The 19,068-nt window shown below is 37.9% G+C and overlaps 1 protein-coding gene across 3 annotated transcripts in view; it reads left to right on the top strand.

Moving 5' to 3' along the window:
* GUCA1C (guanylate cyclase activator 1C) overlaps nt 1–17,559 on the top strand; it is a 44,321-nt gene extending 26,762 nt beyond the window's left edge. For 2 of the 3 annotated variants that reach the window (XM_027883251.1, XM_027883250.1), the window contains 3 exons: nt 11,723–11,872; nt 14,138–14,225; nt 17,102–17,559. In XM_027883251.1, coding sequence (XP_027739052.1) covers nt 11,723–11,872; nt 14,138–14,225; nt 17,102–17,232 — 369 coding nt within the window. In that variant the 3' untranslated portion in view covers nt 17,233–17,559. Of the gene's footprint in view, nt 1–2,005; nt 3,184–6,556; nt 6,633–11,722; nt 11,873–14,137; nt 14,226–17,101 lie in introns of those variants that run through there. The other variant, XM_027883252.1, reaches the window with a different exon arrangement.
* Nucleotides 17,560–19,068: the final 1,509 nt, after the last annotated feature.

Genomic DNA, 19,068 nt, shown 5'->3' with positions numbered 1-19,068 from the left:
TTATAGCAGCCTAATACCTCTTGAGTTAAGCTGAGGACATCCATGCTTGGAGGTATTCTATCATAGAATAAAATGATAAAACACTCATGGAAAGGGGTATAGGCTTTCTCCTCTGTGTTTCTTGTGTGCCCAGTTAAAAACCTCTAGCATGTAAGGTGTAGAATATTAACTTGTATTGTGGGATGCCAACGGGACTGTGGCAAGGGGAGGTAATTACAGCTGTGAATTGCATTTCACCTCCTCATAGCCTTCCTGCTTCCAGCTGAAGCCTGTTACAGACACCCTTCTCCTTCTTAGGATCGTTATTTTAAAGGAAAACAAATTTCCAGTAAACTGAAAATAGTTAAAAAGGAATTATGGCAGTGTGGTAAGTTTTTTTGACAATTTGTTGTCAAAATCAATCTATTTCCAGATAGATACCAACCGGAATTCAGTTGCAAGCCAAGCCTCATCACTCCCTGTATTTCTTTAGACTGGAGATTTCCTCACTCATGGAAATCACTGTGACAGGAAGGATCTTCACAGAGCATTTCAGTGCCATGCAGAGATTGAGGTCAGCTCTGCTCTTGGCAGCAGACCGTGGAATCTCAGAGCATTGCGCTAACCTACCATACCACAATGCTGCTGTGCCTCTACGGCTTCTTGGACTCAGCTCCTGTGCTTGTGTGTGTCAGAGCGTAGTACTGTACGGGGAATCACACCTCTGGCTCAACAGAGTGCACTTGTTCAATGTACAAAGGTTTGTTTCTGGTCAGGGCCTGTTTCTGTGGGAGGTTAGGGACAAAGGCAATGCCCTAAAAGCTTTCTTCTCGGGCAGATATGTAATTAAATGACCTTGCACACAGAGTACACAGATGTCTTCAATTTTTCAAAATTTCTTAAAAACAAGGGCTATATGTGAACACTTTTCAGCCCTTATTTGACCTCTGTGGGATGCTTTGCTAATAATTAAACAAACAAACAAATATGGTAACAAAGTTTGAAAGCTGTTTTTTCATTATTCTTAGTGGCGTTGAAAAATGAAGATGCTGAATGTTCAGAACTGTAATTGCAAAGTTAAATTTCCTGGAGATTATCACAGCAAATGCAGGAGGTAGCATTTCAGCAAACATTTTTGTTGATGACTCATACATTAATACTTGTAAGCATTATTTATATAATGACATTGGTAGTATAATAAATGGTAGGTTTATCTTTTGCTACAGCTTTCCAATGAAAACCTTCAAAAATAATGTGTTTATTAAAATACAAGTGAATCCAAATTAATTTTTATAGGACCCCCTTAATTAGATTTTAAAAGAGTCCCTCTTTAGGGAAAAATTATCTCAGTCTTCTTCACCCTTAAGCTGTTTGTAATACAAAAATGATAAATCTGCAATCACATACAAATAAATTTAATTTTTCCTACTTTTTTTATTACCTCTGCATCTCAGTCCACACATAATGGCGTGCAGTCCTGGTTCATGCATCCTACTGATGAATTTTAGAGGGGAAACTGCTATGTTTATCTAAAATACCTCAGTAGTTGCCAAGTACACAGATGTATATTTGGTTTTCTCTGAGAATATGTATTGTATTTCAGAGCCATTATATCTGTCAAAATGAGGTTCCACTGATGTTAAAGGAGAAAACATATCTAGGGAAATAATGTCTGGTGTATCCATAATATAACTGGAAGTGTTAGGTGCTCCTAAGCAGAACTAAGGAAAAATTCTATAGCCAGCACTGCTACTGTTTAACACTTATTCTAAAATATCTTCTTTCTTCAAATCAGAGACGTAGATCATTGTCATTCACTCTCACTGGCTTGCAGATAGATTTTGCCAGTACTAAAAATAAAAACTGAATACTGTGATAATTGATTGATTCAGTTATTTGATTCAAAGTTCCTAGGACCTGTGAAGGACAAAATTTCCATAGCCATTTAATGTGACGATACTGAAAGATATATATATACACTGAAGATACTGAAAACGGGATACTGCTGTTGTAGTTCCCTTACTGCTTCTTTTCTATTTAATTGAAAATACCTACAGGAATATCTGTCAGTTGCTTTGTAAGAAAATTGGATTTTAAAAGGTAGGATTACTGTGAAGAGCAAAGAAGATTAATAGGTATGTGGCACTGGAGGAAAATTATGCAAGTTCAAGGATATTCTGTTAACATTTATAAAGCATTGGACAGACCACAAACACTATATTTGATACACTTCTTATGCCGAGATAAAGTTGGTAGATGCACAGAAATAGACACTTCCCATCAGTTTCAGAAATCTTTAGAACAGCATTAGTTGATGTCAATCTTTAATTATTTTTCTAGCTTGTGCTTTTCATTTAAACTTTAAAGCAGTTCTCTGATAAAATAGAGTTCATCTGACATAATTATGCAGATTAGAATGATAAAAAATATTTTTAAAGGAATCAGTTTTAAAATATAAAGTTTAAAAGGGCTGTTTGATGTAGAACAGATAATAAGGAAAGCAAAAATGTGTCACTTCAATAGAACTTTGTTGTGTGTCAAAATGACTATATCACAATGTAAACTAAATCTCAGGCTACTTTTTTTTTTTTTTTTTTCCTGAAGAATAATTGTTTCCCTTCACTCCTTGCACTTTGCACAATCCTGACAAGTGTTGGGAGGGAGACCACCTTTCCTTTTTTTTTTTTTTTTTAACCTAGCTTCTTCCCCACTGTCCTGCTGTGTCTTTATAGTTCAGATTTTCGTGTAGACTTTTCATCCCCTGATTTTGTGTTCTGGATATAAATAGGTGTTATCTTCTTTGGTTATGGGTACATGAATATGATTAACCAAATACATCTTCTTTAGTATTGTAGTAGAAGGACATGAGAGTCATTTGGTCACAAAATTCTCTGTGAAAGCAGTGGTTGCACCTCATATTCCATGAAAAGCATTCAAACATTCACAAAAAGATGTAATATTTCTCAGAGGTGTTTTGTCAATTACTGTAACTTATCCTTCATTTGACTTTCACTTGTTTTCTCCCTTCACTTTTTTCCCCTTCTTAAGAACCGAGAGAGACAGAGAAATATTATTTTCATCTATATGAGGCAATTAGTCTAGAGATTCTAGTGAAGACTTTATTTTGTTAAAGATTGACATGGCCCAACTTTGCAAGGGTAACCTGGCACTTTGTGTTAGCTGCCTTCCACATATTCACAGAAGGTAGGGAGAGCCCTTAAAGGATGAAATAAAATGAGTGCTGGTGAGCAGTGCTTCAGAAACTACCTAGAATCTAAATCTTAAGTGTTTCCACCTCTTGTGGGATTAACTATAATGGCTCAGGACGTCTTTGATAACTCTCCTTTGCTAGAAAATGTTATCTTTAGTTGGACTTCCTTTCTCATACTGTCTTGCTCTGATGTGTCCTCTGAACCAGAAACAGTTGCTTTGATATGAATTTTCAGGCTGCTTAGCCTGTTGGCTGCACTCTTACATGTTTGCAGACATAACCAAAGTTGATATCATAAATTGGGTGCAATAGTAAATAGTGTAACATTGCAGCAGCAGCAGCATCTGCTGTTACACACTACAGCGTGGGGCCACGAGCCACATAAACTGATCTTGTGTCAAGGCAGGCTATGCTTTACACTATTCCTTCTCCATGGTTCTTTTGTTGGCCCAGCACATGTAGCACTACCACTTTGTCCAGAGCTGTCTAGCTCTCACTTTTCCTTATTTTGAAGCCTTTTTCACTCTTGTAATTGCCTCCAAAAAGTCTCCACAATAACATATGCTTAAAAAATTTTTTTTTTCATGACAGTCATATCTATTACATTGTAGTCATCAATAAAAACCTGTGTCAAAAAATTAATCAGCTTCTAAACCAAAGGTTAGAGGAAAATAAGAATCTAGATATGTCTTAGCCAGAAAGAATTCTTCTGTCAGAAGTAACAAAAATCTACAGCATTTATTTCCTGAAATACTTAGACTTTTTGAAGGTGGCATGTAAAAGTCCATTTCCCATTAGTTTCAGGCACAACCCAACAAAAACAACAAAGCCAAGTCATTTGTTTCTCTTTAATCTGGAGTAATGTTGCATAAAATTATCTCAAATATAAAGTAACTAGCCTGATTACTGTAAATGAGGAGGTTAAATTGTGCTTTGCTGTGTTCAAGGCAGTGTAGTTATATCATTTTTCTCAGCATGCTTAAGTGTCTTTGAAAGGTGCAGTACCCTTTTTTAAAAATTCTCTGCAATATGTTCTATGAATATTTCAACTGGTTCCACGAAGCACTATTTATTTATAGACTGGTCTAAGGAATATCTTTTTTCTCCTTCTGAGCTACTTCCTGCTCTTTTTATGTTCAATTTTGTATGTTGATTCTTTTACTTTGTAAGGACTTCCCAGGATTATTTGTGCAATTTCATAATCTTGTTTCCTACTGGTTTGGCACAGGACTCACTGCACCGAGAATACAAACTTATGCTGTAATAACGTGTAATTATCAGCTGAAAGCCTACATTATCATTAAAATCATCACTTGTTTAATTTAAGTGCAGTTGAATTCTTGACTATAGGATTTGACATTATGTGTTTTGAGTTATGATCTAAAAGTTTTGGACCAGAGGTAAAAAATGCCCAATAGTGCCACAGCACTATCAAGCATAGAAGGCCAATTCTATGGGACATTAAAGTGGTATGTGTCTCAGATTTCTACTACAGCATTGCACAATTTAGTGGCTTTTTCTTTCTCTTTTTTTTTTTTTTCCTTTCAAAAAGATAATCTGGATTTCCAAGAAATTTTTCTCTTTAAAATTTGCCACGGAGATTTGCTGCACTTGGGCAGTGGGTCCATCACACTGTAGACGATGCTTGGGCCAAAGACGTGGTTTGTGCGTGGTGCAAGGCCACACGTACTCCATCCACCGTGCTTTGGCAGGTGGCTGTTGGGGGTCCCCTTTCACATTAGGACACAGCACCTGAAATCTGCAGGTTGAGGAAGCCCAGCCCACAGGTCCTGTATGAAGCTGTAATGCCAGCTGTGTTGCATAAGAGACCCAGAGAAAATGAATCGTTGCCAGAAAGTACTGACAGTGAAAATCCAGCACCCAGAGGTTTGGTCAAGTGATTCTTTGGCTTTATGTTTTTTTCTTTAACATGGATTAAATATGTATCACATATATTTTTACTGAATGTCCTGCAGAAACAAATGTAGCAAAGCTCAGTGTTAGTCGATATAGAAAGGGAAGTATGTCAAAGAATGATGAAGTTCAATTTTATTTAAAAGTAAGCTTCATTGGCTATACAATCTCCTATTGAGCTGTGCTGTATCTGTTCCTATACTCCCTTACTGTTTTTAAAACAAAAGAACAGGTTTAGAGTTGTTTCCTCCACAGTTACTCAGGGACAAAAATTGTTCATCAGACTGAAGCAACTACACTTTTCTAACATGTTTCTTTGAAAATTTAATATAAGTGTAAACAAATTAGCTTGTACTCTGCAGCTTTCACTGAGCTTAAAAAGCACTTGGAGCATATTACTACCATTACCAGCTAACACTAATTTTGCCACTGTAATCTTGTGAATAGGCAATGAAGATTAACTTTGTACAAGTAATCATAATTACTTTTAAATATTACATGTGAAATTATAATGTATATAAAGGGGAAAGTAATTTTAATATGAAAAATTCAGGAATCTGCTTCTTTTATTTAAAGACATTTTAAGCATTTTTTAAAAACACAACTATTTTTTTCTATTTATTTCCTTATTAATTAAGAATAGAGTAGTAAGTGGTTTACATTTTCTTCTTTTTCCCCTTTATCATGTAAGTGTTTATTTGAAATATCAAAAGTATGCAAACATGACTCACATTTGTTGGTGACAATGTTGCGGGTGAGCAACACTTTAAAATACTTCTTGCAAAAAAAATGCAGCAGAAATTGAATTATGTGTTTTTACTAACTTTTTACTTCACTGAGGTCCTTTATCTAATAATATCAAGTAGTTTAGGCAGTTGAAGTATATGTGTGTAACTTTTAGGAGTCTTCTTGCATCCAGCCCTTTTGATTCTAAGGGCATTATATAAATGCACCTGATATAATCTGCCAAATAGAGCGTCTTTGCTGCTAGAGTGTTTGATGTACTTTTCCTGGAGGTTTGTCCTGTCACATTTTTGGGTTTGTCAAAAAAGAAAAATTTGCTTGGATTATCAGCAAGAAATTTGCTGGAAAACGTGTTACTATGGTTATATTTTTTTAGGGTGTTTTTCTCTTTTGCCTACTGCTTTGTTTTAGGTTGGGAAAGATGCTCCTAAAAGCACAGGCAGAGACTCAAAATTAGAAAGCTGAACCCCACCATCCAGGAGATGATGGGAGAGTGCTAGGTCTTTCCAGTGCAGCCTTCCTGGGCACTATTGTGCCATGATGCAGGCTGAGCAGAGGGCACAGCCCAATGCCTTGGTGACTTCCCTGTCTCCCTGTTTCTCCAGTAATCTTGAAAGAAAACTGTGCATGATGGCAGGGAGTTGGGGGGTAGTGGTTAATTTTAAAGAAATAAACTGCTTGTCATCTTAACGTTTAGGATTTCCCCAGGTTTTGCCAGGGGAGCGTACAAGCCAGGACACATAGCTGGCTCTGCATTTCCAACTCCTCCAACACAAAGGTCCAGATAATTTCCAGATCACCAGACCTCACAGGTCCTCTTCATCTGGGCAGAGCAGAACCTTGTGTAACAGTCTGGTCAATACAGCCTCATCTCTTTATGTAACTGTTGGTGTGCAGTGATTACGAAACCGCTTAACAAGTCTGCAGCTCCCAATTCCCTCCTTTGTTCTTTATCCTTGTCTAAGAGTCTTTGCTTGCTGAGGTCTCCCCCGCCACATGGCAAATGCCAGCTTTATTTACTTACAAAACTGATGATTCTGGCCATAGCCTGTAGGGTATCTGGAGCTCGGTTCGAGCCTCAAACTCCAACATCAGACCTTAGGGATGTGTATCAAAGTAACAGAGTTCCAAGTAGCTCCATATTTCTTCAATAATGTGTGTGCAAACTTTGAGGAATAGCTGAAAGTATTAAGAAGGAAAAACAAAGCAAGGATGGTTGGACTCAGTGATCTGGGAGGCCTTTTCCACCTGAAATGATTCTATGAAATGGGGGAAGATGAAGTGGAGCAAAATGAATCCTCTAGATTTCTGAGGGCGGAGAAAGCAGTGTTATATTAGAAATGGGGTGCAGAGAGAGAGAAGCGCACAGGATTAGCTATAAATTTCACAGTTATTCTGAGCTATCTGATCTATGCCTCCTCCCTCTGCCTTAAGAGGTTTAAGTAGTATTCTGAAAGACAGGGGGCAGGAAAGGAAGGTAGCTTAATGACCTAAGCCCCAGGTTTGAAATACCTGGACCATCTATATTTGCACACTTATTAATCCCGATAAACCATTTGAGCTATTCTCCTGGTCTCAGGTTGAGTGTAGAGATTTTTCAGGAGCAAATTTTGCAAACAAGACAGTGCTTACTGTGTATAGACTCTTGGTAGAGTCCTCCAAGTAAGACAATGAGCTCACTCACCGTATGGTTTTATAGGGACAGAAACTGTCCCTTTCCACATGTGTAGCCATTGTGTGTGGCTGAACATGGCTGACTATCCCCGTAGCATTGCCAGGAAATCAGTCAGGTAAGAGCTAGGCAGCCAAAACAGCAAGTCCAGATCACTCTGATGCAAGCTTGGATAACCGTGCTGTTTCGCATCAGCTATGAATTCATAGCTGACAACTCAATTATTTTTAATCTCTGTGGTTGGAAGTCATAAGGTTTTTGAAGGATCTGTGAAGATTAGCAATGCTATTCCGGGAATGGAAGGGTAATGCCCTCCTACAGCTCCAGTGTTGGGGTATTAGTGGCCATCATGTAACATGATGGTCCCTTGCTGTCTGGCTTTGCCCTCAGAGAACACACAACTCTGTGTGTCACCCAATAACGGTGAGCAGCCTCCAGCAACAGCAAGTAGACTGACATTCCAAAGCAAAAACCTCTCATAAAAAGAAAAAATTAAATTCCTTTCTCCTCAGGAGATCCAGTAACTAATGAAAAACTGAAATAGGCCCTGGACCCCAGGCAGGGGCAGTCAGATCCGGTGGTGCCCTCAGAGCCCTGAGGACCAATTTCATATCATCAGTAAACTTTCCTGTCATTTTTGGAGCTTCCCTTTGTCTGTTGTGTGAATCAAACTGTTGCAAGTGGCTTAAAAAAATCACTCATCAGTGAAAGCAAAGCAAGTTACAAAAGCACTGTACGAAAGGGCACAAACATGTGCGTGACTCCAATGTGTCCTTAAGCTTCTAGTTCATCCAGTCAAGATGTTAAAAGAATAAAAGGAGGTCTACGTTTTTATTAAGTCTACTATGTGTAGAAGAAAGTCCAGAAGACTTTGGGGCAGGTAAAAGGAGTTTTGAACACATTTTTATTTTATCTCTGTCCCTCTATTTTACACCATACCCAGAGGGGCACCCTGTGAACTGACCCCATCTGCCTCTGCCCATTCGGGTAGGGGAGGGTGCAGGAATTCACCATCCCTACAGATGCCCGTGGGATCCCAGGGGGTTGTGCTGCAGACAAGGAAAGCAGGGCCAACACTATCCAGACATTGCTAAGAAGCCCACACACAAAATAAATGCATCCATCACCCAAATCTGTCCTGTATCCTAAGCTGCTGAAATGATTCTAAATAAACAGGTTTAACTACGTTTAATAAAAATATTACAAATTTGCCCTTAGAGACAATAATAGGGTAAAGCATCGAAAGTAAATTATTTAAATAATCCACCACTGCTATTCAGTTCTGTTTATTATGTTGTTGGGATTGTTTTTTAATTTTATTTTCTTATAATTTATTATTTTTAAAGTAACCCTTTCCTTCTGAAGTAATGACTTCCTAACGAGCAACAGATACTTCACTATGCATGCCTCAGAGATTAATGTTTTACAGACCTCAGAGGCAAATAAGGACCTACCTAGATACTTGTACAGTGAATGATTATAGAGCAGCAGATAGGTAAATCAGCACAGCAGTATTCTTCTAATAACATCATAACACATTTATTGCATTATTTGTTGTACTCACAGAACCACAGGATGATCTTCACAGGTTCCTGTTATGATGTTTTTCATTATTTAATGCACTATTTTGAGATGTTACTATAAAAAGCGCAGTATTTCTGTTTATCTGAGAAAACCCTGTATATGTGCAACAAGATTGCCATCCTTTTGCATCACATAAATGTTTCTTTTTCTACCTACAGTGTATTTTTTTTTTTAGTGTAGAAAGGAAAACCAGTACATTTCTCATCACTGCTTTTATGCAATGCTTCCAGTTCCACATCATGTAGACAATCATGTCTCTCTTCTCAGTATTTCTATTTCTGGTGGACTGGCTGCTGGTTAATGTGTTGCCAGTGGTATTTGCACAATTACAGAATGTGACTGGGGCTTTCTTGGCGATTAATGTTTCTCTCAGATGCTTTTCAGAGGTGGGAGTTTTTTGACCTTGGCCTTCAGTCCCTTCTTACCAGATCAGAATTTCATACCCAAACACATTAAGATGGTTATTACATTGTCCAGACTTCTGATGTTTTTTTTGACAGGACAACAGTGACACCAGGATTTAGAAAGAAAGCAAACAAAATACTATTTTCGAAAAAAACAAGTGAAATGTAAAAAGAGAAAGAACAAAATTAATCTGGTCTTGAACATTTGGCAATCCTAAAATTAATCTGTAGCTTCAATAAGCAGTATGAAATGCAATAAAAAAGCAGCAATGTGAAATGCATCTAACCATATTCTTAATAGATACATCAAATCAGATGATGGAAATTTAATCAGCAAATTACATTTTGTCCTCCAGCAAAATAGTTTATGAGATCCTTCTTGAAATAATACTTGCAAAAAATTGAAATTCAAGCTGGTGTGCTAAAAAGAAGCATAAAGTTTGTGGTGCGTGATATGTCATTTTTGGTAAAGCATCTGCTTTTAATACTGGGCCTAATTTCGTTTGAAAATCACATGCAGTTACTGTCAAATTCCATTTAATCCCAAACAGTGGTTGAACGGTGTCTTTGCCTTTGCTGTGTTTGTTGTGATTGCAATTAGAGTAAAACCAGCAACCACAAGAGAACCTGCAGAGAGGCTGTGAAGCAAAGGTCAGCCTGCACAAGTTATGCATGCAGCTTTTCTTCATGTACACTGAATCCAGTGTGTCTGTATACATTAGATTTATCTCTGAGGTGCCACTCTGCCAACAGCCTTGCACAGAAATCAAAACAAGCACTAGGAGCTCTGACCCAGATCAGCATCATGTGGACACAGCTCTGAGGAATCTGAAAAGAGAATGAAGGAGAGAAAAAAGAGCATGGACTAGGAAGATAGATGGGTGGGGACAGGTTTATGTTTGTTTTGGTTTGTTCTCAACTGAAGGTAGACAGCAGAGCTCTCGATCTCAGTATCTTGTAATTTCCTGCTTGTTGACATTTTTTGCATGCTGTTCCTTGTCACCAAAATACACTGATAGTGCCTAGAGATCTTCGAAAGGAATGTCAGATGTGGCACTTAGGGACACAGTTTAGTGGGGGATTTGGAAGTGCTGAGTTAACTGTTGGTGATGATCTTAAGGGTCTCTTCCAACCTCAGTGAGTCTATGATTCTCTTTATGGCAGTGAGTCACACTGCAAGCTTACAGGACTTCTTTTCCTTCAGTAAGTACTGAGGATAGATTAATGCCTGCTGATTGCAAAACCTCAACTGGTAAGATGTGTGTTGATATATGACAATAAGAATAAGCAACATGCTAAACCTACTAGACACTCATCCAACCTTCTCTTTTCAGTCATAGGCCCTCTGAAACTGATTACCGTCTTTCCAAGGTTTTCCAAGCAATTGGATTCTGACCAACATAAAGATCACAACACTAAATTTACCAACTGTTAATTCCTTTATATGCACATGGGAAACAGTTGGAGCAAGTAGTATCCAAATTCAGCAACTGTTTCTTCCATCCTAACCACATTTTTACAGAAACAGAGGAACCTGGCTATAGAGGCCTGCCCCTGACAACTTCAGAGGAGGAGGCAGAATTAAATCAACCTGAAATGCTCTTTCTCTGTGAATATACCCAATCCTCAATATTTAGACTCTAGTTTATTACTTGACAGCTTTATATCCCAAGCAAAATATTCATCTGAAAGACCTGATGTTTATATGGGTAAACCACAGTTCATGGGGTTCGTGCCAGCTTATTATTATTACATGATCTCTCAGATGAAAAACACCTGGGACAGCTCTGTTGCACTGGAAATCATACGTAGTTCTGCAGTATGGATGTAAACTACTGTGCTGTAGATACCTCATCAGTACCAAACCAGATATCCCAAACTCCCCTTTTTCCCATGTGGCACTTTGCCACAAAACTGTTTCTTTTCTCTTCAAAACCTGTCAATAACAATCACTCAGAACAGATTTCCCCCTCGCCTACACTGTTCCCAGCTTTTAGGGGAGAACAAAACTATCTTTGCTAACACCTCTTCCAATAGATCTTCCACTTGAGCATACCCTTTTTTAATACCACAGGAGATTTCTATCTTAGGGTGCTTCATAAATCAATGTGTACTGTAGTGAATTTTATGACCCATTTCTGTGCAATTGCCAGAATTAACTGAGAACCAGCATTGCTAAATAGATGTTTGTTGTTTTTTCTCTCTCTCTCTTAGGATGGATTTATAGACTTCTTGGAGTTCATAGCTGCAATAAATTTGGTTATACGAGGGAAAATTGATCAAAAATTGAAATGGTATTTCAAGCTATATGATGCTGATGGAAATGGATGTATTGACAAAAAAGAACTACTAAGCATATTCGCGGTAAGCAAGTTATGACCAATAGCAAGAATATTTGACATAGTGCATTGTCCCTGAAACAGTGGTTCCTCATGTCCTGTAAGTGGATTGTCTATACTTTACCTAATGTTTTACAGCTGTAAAACCAGAATTTACAGTGGCTAGTGACACTCCTGCCATTAGTTTCTTCCTTATTGAGAGTATCTAAGTAGTATTTTACTTTAAGCCATAATTTTACAGACAAAATAGTTTACTGAAAGGGAAAAACTGTAGATACACTAGAGACATTACTGTGATAAACTATATTGTAAGGTAGAGTAGAAGTGTAGCAGCATAATGCATAAAACAGATGGTTACAAGTATATGTGCTAGTCCATTGTGGAAAACTGGCCTCTCAAACTGAGCTTGCTGCAAGAAAAATAGAGATATCATCAAAATATTGCAATATTTTAATTTTTTGAAAGGATTTTAAATTTGTTTACTACAAACACCATTACCCCTCTTTTAAAATTAATCAGGGAAATATAATTTTAATATTAAATCACATAGTTTCATTTGGATAAAAATATTGTCAAAGTTTTGCAGAAAATGAGTCCACTTCAAACACGCGAAACCAAAGCAGTGCAATACTTTCTTTAAAATTATTTCTGTATTTTTCACTTTCTCTAGAGAAATAATATTTTGCACTTCAGTAGCTGCTTTCATCCAAAAGGTATATTAGGGTTCCTTGCAAATATATATGACTTAATAGTGCTCTCTAAATGTACAGGTCTCATTACAGATCAAAGTAATAACATTAACAAGTACTTTTCCTGGAATTATAATAAACATCAGTTTAAAAGGCCTTGTCCAAAAAGATATGTCATATATGAGACTTTAATTTAGAATCGCAGAACTCCTATTAAAACTCCATCCGTCTCTACAGCTATGTAAACTTTGGACCAACAAATCATTATCAAACATCAAAAATCCTTCCAGATAACCATGTACCCTTTCAATGCCCAATTATTTTCTTTTACCATTTAAGGTGATTCTGTGGCAGACAGTGACTCAGATACTTCAGGAACCACTGCTTTACTCTTAGCATTATAATAAATTTAACTGTGCCAGAAGTACAACTATCTTCTGAAGACTGCAGCAGGGTCAGACATATAAAACACCAACAGTATCTAAAGTATGGATTAGTAATACAAACAAGTTTATGAATCCATTTTTGTAAAATTCTCGTTTCCTTTGGAAATGGACACGAATTTTGGGCACTTTGGGGGTTGGCATTTTTGTGATCTTATTTGATATACTGTTTCTAAAAACTGTAAAGTAAAATAAAGACAGTAACAGTTGAGAATTCCACATCAGTGCTGAATAGGTTTAACTCGCATTTTATTTAAATAGAATGAGTTCTAATATAATATGAGAAATACCAGAAAAAACAACTGGCACGTAGGGTGAATTTTCTTACACAACACAGTTCACCTCAAGATAATTCAAGTGTAGAAAAACAAATTCTATGCACATTATAGAACACATATGCTTGCTTACATGTGCACATATTTTCCCAGTCAATTACTAATTGGGATATTGAGTTTGAATATAACTCTGTGAACACATCCTCGTTGCCTCTGAACCACTGGATGTTAACATGGAGGCTCCTATTTTATTAACCCAAATGATCACCACAGTGTAAAAATTACCGTCTCAGTGAATGGGATACAATTTTGCAAAAACATTCACTTATACCTTTACTATAAATATTGAGTTCTCTTCCTACAGGGAAAAAAAAAAAAGAGGGGATACTTTTGGTTTTCTTCACTTCTTTGGAGGTCAAGTAAATTCTGCCAACTTCCAGGACTGCTGGTCTGACTTTGTTTGTGATTACTAAGTTAAACATGTCTTAATAGAAAAATTACTTAGTCTTTCTCTGCATGTGCTTTCAGCTGTGAAAAACAGTACTGTGTTTAAATCACAGAGACCATAGTGCACTCTCTGAAGACACAGAACTCTCTAGGGCCAGCTGAAAATGCTGGTGTGGAATCTAAAGTGTATTACAGAGCAAAGGTACCACATGGTTCCTCAGACTTTCAGAGATATGGAAATTAGTCTGCAATCTTCAGGCTGTGTTATGTTAATTCCTCATTACTGGAGATTTATTTGAAATAGCTATTTATTTAGTGATTTTTGAAAGGGGTGCAAACTGAAGAGTTGCATTGCAATTAGTGGTGCTGCAAGTGTATTGTTTTCGCAACTCTATGGAAAAAACTCTGAAAGAATTTTCTATGTTTCTGCCCTCAGGCTATCCAAGCTATAAATGGCTACACCAATATGACTGCTGAAGAGTTCACAAACATGGTATTTCAGAAGATAGATGTGAACAATGATGGTAAGAATCTAGGTTTTGTTGGCATTGGCAGAGACTTTCCTCTGCAAGAGGGGGAGTTGAACACACTACTGAAGAACTGACTGTTTTAGATTAACTGAAAGCCGAAACTCTTCTTTACTCATATTATTTCAGCTTTACAATGAAGTGTAAATCAATGACATAGGAATTACATGAAGTAGGCGCTAAAGCACAGAGGTCTTGCACTGTTTGTCAAAAATGCCAGTTCTCTGGTTGCACAGCAAAATGAAAGTGTGATTGAGGGGGTTTTTTAGTATATTTAGTTGTCTTAATATATTTAAATCATTTAAAAAAAAACAAATAAGATGCATGGTTGCACATGCTCTAGCATGTTCTAAAGATTGGACAACATATTGGATGTCCCTTGAAGGCTGACTGTTAACACATGCTAAGACACATGCTACTGTTTTTTCCTCAAGATAGCTACACTAAGCCAATTAGACTTGCACTTGTAAACTAAGACTTCAGTTCACTGCTTCAGAGTTGTTTCTAACAGAAAACTTCTCACATGTGAATATCTCCCCTCAAACTTCTAATCAGAAGATCCTCCTTCCACTGACAATTACGTTCTACATCAATTGCTGCAATCACTGACAAATTAGGAATATTAGGAAAGCATTACAGAACAAAGTCGAGTCACAGACAGGAATTTGGGGCATTTTTGGAGGGGGATGTTTTTATGGTCTTATTTGGTGTATTGTTACTTTTTTAAAAAGCTGTTTGCAATATATAATCAGATTATAAACAGTGATCTTGTGGCACATGTGGAGGATGCACTAGTAGAGGACTTTTTCCCCTCATCTCCTTGGTCCATTCTTTGGGCGAAGACCAATTAAAGGACTCAAAATAACACAGTCATGATTTAGCATCTCCCCCAAATTCTGTGATTATTCCCCAATTTGACCAAATGTTTACTGCAAGTAACAATTGTATCTGAGCTAAACCATCAGCTGGAAAAATAACTTTTGTGTCATACATTTTAGCAAGGAAAAGCCAGAGCATGATTAATTAGAATTAGCTTCATAATAGTTCCATTTCAAACTATTTTCCATAGCTTGTTAGTTTTTTAATTGGTGCAAAGCAACAGGACCAGCTCCACCTGAGGAACAGGCCAAGTTTTACCAAGTTTAGCTTCAGCTGTGCTACATCCCTGTAGCCTCTTATTAAAGAAATGTGCAAACAGACAAATAAGTTGCAATGTCCTTCCTTACATGAAATAACAATAAATAATCCCATGGCTGTAAAGAACAATTCTTAAAGCAGATCTCCTGTTGGTGTTGCAATTTATTTTCATTAGCTCAAGGAAATCTGAGGCCCATCAGGGCAGCAGCGAGCCTGGGCCTGCCAGTGTAGCCACATCTCACTGGCAGCTGCAGTGTGGTTTGTACTCTTATGCACTGCTATTGGTACTTGGAAATGTGCAGCCTGGGGACAGAAGGAAGGAATTCAAGACCAGTTGACCTGAATAAATAGGAAAATGATGCCACATGTCCACGTGATGAGTCCAGGAACCCCATCCACCCAAAGACCTCAAAGGCAATACAGAGGGAAGGGGAGGGGGAATGGAAAGGAATGCCTGGGATAGGAGGAAAATTCAGAGAAAGTGAGAGGATGAGTGGCAAAGCAGGGGATGCATACAAGCATACAGAGATGGCTTGTTCTGTCTGTGCTTCTGGGATGATTATATAAGGGGACTGCTACTGAAAGAAGAGGCACAAACAACCTCAGGGCACTGCATGCCAGCCCCTGGACTTTCACTGAAGCCTAAGAGCCAGGGCTTCTGTCAAATTATGTCTTTCCTCTTTATATGAGCCTGTCACCAGTGCAGCAAGGACACGTGACTAAACAGAAAGCAGCCTTTACTGACTATGGGTAGAAAGTGGTTTTCATATTTTTCAAATGCCAATTGCTCTCCTTTTTCACATCAAATGAAGTTTCCAAGGCTGCCATGGACATAAACAAAAGCACAAAAAAAAAAAAATCCCTACAGGTAGTACTTAAACCTGAAAAGAGCCAAAAGTCAGCTAGCTAAGCATTCATCAGACGTGTACACAACTTGAATTCCTGCTCCCCTGCACCCTGGGGCCCTAACTCATCCAGCTATTTTCCTTTGCTGGCCCTTTGTCATTTCTTATTTTAGTGAGAAATCATTCATTGTTGTGAATTTCACAAGAAACTTTAAATCATTCTCAGAGGAAAGAATCAAGTTTTTCTTATTAAGCCACTCTTTGTTTTTCTATCTCAGAGTAAAACAGTATTCCTGATTTTCAGTAGAAGAGATTTTAAAATTGTCTTGCACCTTTTAAGATATTAACTGATTTTGACATGAGCCCAAAAAATCACTCTGAATGGCCATTTCAGTTCCTTGGAAGAATTTATCTAATCAAACCACTTAGCCAGGTTTTTTTAGTACATCCGATCATGGCTCTAAATAATCCTAGTAGTCAACACAGGTACTATGCCTAGTAATCCCCAGCAAATCACACCCTAATCTCTGTTAAAACCAGCTGTAAGATAAATTCCAATTAGCTCACTGAGAATTGGTCCATAAATCTTAAGTCAGCCTTGATACAGGCTTCATTAGTGCCCTTTTACACACATTTATGACCACTTACAATTGTCTTAGACTTCAGTGAGAGTTGTGTTTGACCTGTGTTAACCACAAAAAGAGTGTCTGAATTCTAGGATCTGACTGATGCAAAGTAGGAAAACATTATCAAATCCTCCACCTGCATTTGCCTATCAGCAGAGAACAGAAACCTTCCTAAGGGATTCAATCTGGCATGAATGGCCTTGTGTTGGATGGGGAGTGATTGCTGGGTTTCTCAGTTCCTAAGGAGTATTTTACTTTCTTTTAGGGGAACTGACTTTGGAAGAGTTTATCAACGGGGTGGAAAAAGATGAGGATCTAATGGAACTGATTTCGAAAAGTTTTGACCTTTCCAACGTACTCAAAGCCATACAGAATGGCAGGAGGAACAGCGTCTGAAGGATCCAGTGATGGATGTGGCCTTTGTGTCATCATTTCAAGGAAGATAATATTTGATATATTCAGAGAGCTTGATGTTGTTAAATCCTGCCCGGGCAATAGCGAGCAGCCTGCTCCAGGAGTAACAATTTTCACTCTTCATATATCTCCTTTTCTTTTCTTTATTCTTTTCCTTGATCATGACTGTGGCAGCCACAGGAAAAAAAAAAAAAAAAAGCTTTGCCTGCCTATAATAGAAAAGGTACTTGATGCACTAAAAGTAACTTACTTGGTCTCTCTGAGCATGTTGTGGTGAAATCCCAGCCAGCAACTAAGCATCCCAACTCCAGTGGGATGGGGAAGAGTGAAAGTGCAAAAACTTGTGGGCTGAGACAAGGACAATTTAAAAGGTGAAGAAAATGCTGTGCGCTCAAGCAAAGCAGAATGAGGAATGAATTCACCTCTCCCCATGGCCAGGCAGGTGTTCAGCCAGCTCCAGGAAAGCATGGATCCATCAAGCATAATGGTGACTTGTGAAGACAAATGTCATCACTCTGAACATTCCCTCCCTTCCTTCTTCTTCCCCAGCTGTATATGCTGAGCATGACATCATATGGCGTGGGATATCCCCGTGGTCAGTTGGGGTCAGCTGTCCCAGCTGTGTCCCCTCCCAGCTTCTTGTGCACCTCGATCCTTCTCAGTGGTGGGGTGAGAGGCAGAAAAAGACTTGATGCTATGCAAGCACTTCTCAGCAGTAATGAAAGCATCTTTGTGTTATCGATGTTGTTTTGGTCACAAATCCAAAACACAGCCTCATACCAGCTACTATGAAGAAAATTACCTCTATCCAAGCTGAAACCAGCACATTCTCTCCTGTTCAGATTAATCAATAAAATAATGAAAATAACACAAAATGCAACCTTTCTAGATGACACAGAGTTAGTAAATTTCTTCTTTTAATTCTGGGGGTTTTAATCCTGCTATCTAAAGCATGGACGCAAACTCCTAGATAGGACTGGGTTCTATCCAGGTCAATTAAGAGTAATGAATGCTTTGTATTAACCTAACATTTGCTCTAATCAGTACTCAGAATTGGATTACATTCTCTGGGAAACACCTCAGTCAGCTTAATATTCCTAAGATGTGTATCATCCTTAACAAGCCCTCTACCACTCTTGATTTTATTACATCCGTAAATTAAAATAATGTGATATTTTGAAGTTTCTTTCATGGTTCAGCTACTGTTCTTTCAAATTAACCTTTTATAAAAGTGCTAGAATTAAATTTTGTTATCTTTCTAGAGCAAAATTAGAAGTTCAAAGAATAGCTAAAACCCAAATCATTTTGCAAGCACTCCAAGAGATTTGTGTCCTTTGACTTGTATGTCTTCCTTTGAAAAACAATTTGTTTTCACTGGCCTTGTCCCTGATTATGACACTGCTGGCTTCTCCAAAACAGACAGCCTTTCCCTGACAGGGAGTACTAATTTAGGTATCTTTGCCCTGCCCAGATACCTGGGCTTTCAGCAAATGAGTCTCTTTGAGACTTCTACCTCCTTTCAAACTGGGTTGCAATTGTCTCTGAAGGTGGTAGCTGTCAGGAGTGAAGGGAAGGCATTTGCAGATGGCAGGATCACATATTCCTCATCTCTTTTTTAGGAAACCATGCTCAAAACAACACAACTTTACTTTATAAATAATTAGATTAATTCTATGAGATGAAATGGAATGGCATGAAATATCTGCAAAGGGAATATTATAGTTCTTTCTGGCTCTATTGGGATTGATTCTCAAGTCTGTAACAAGTTTTATCAAATTATTGTATTATAAGACTAAGTTCTCCTTGGCTAACAGTGCC

This window comes from Empidonax traillii, unplaced genomic scaffold, assembly GCF_003031625.1.
Source record: "Empidonax traillii isolate 1590-97213 ecotype Southwest subspecies unplaced genomic scaffold, ASM303162v1 scaffold121:size1714817, whole genome shotgun sequence".
NCBI classification, from domain to species: domain Eukaryota; kingdom Metazoa; phylum Chordata; class Aves; order Passeriformes; family Tyrannidae; genus Empidonax; species Empidonax traillii.
The sequence above is the reverse complement of the archived record's forward strand: the minus strand, read 5'-3'. Positions and strand labels throughout refer to the sequence as shown.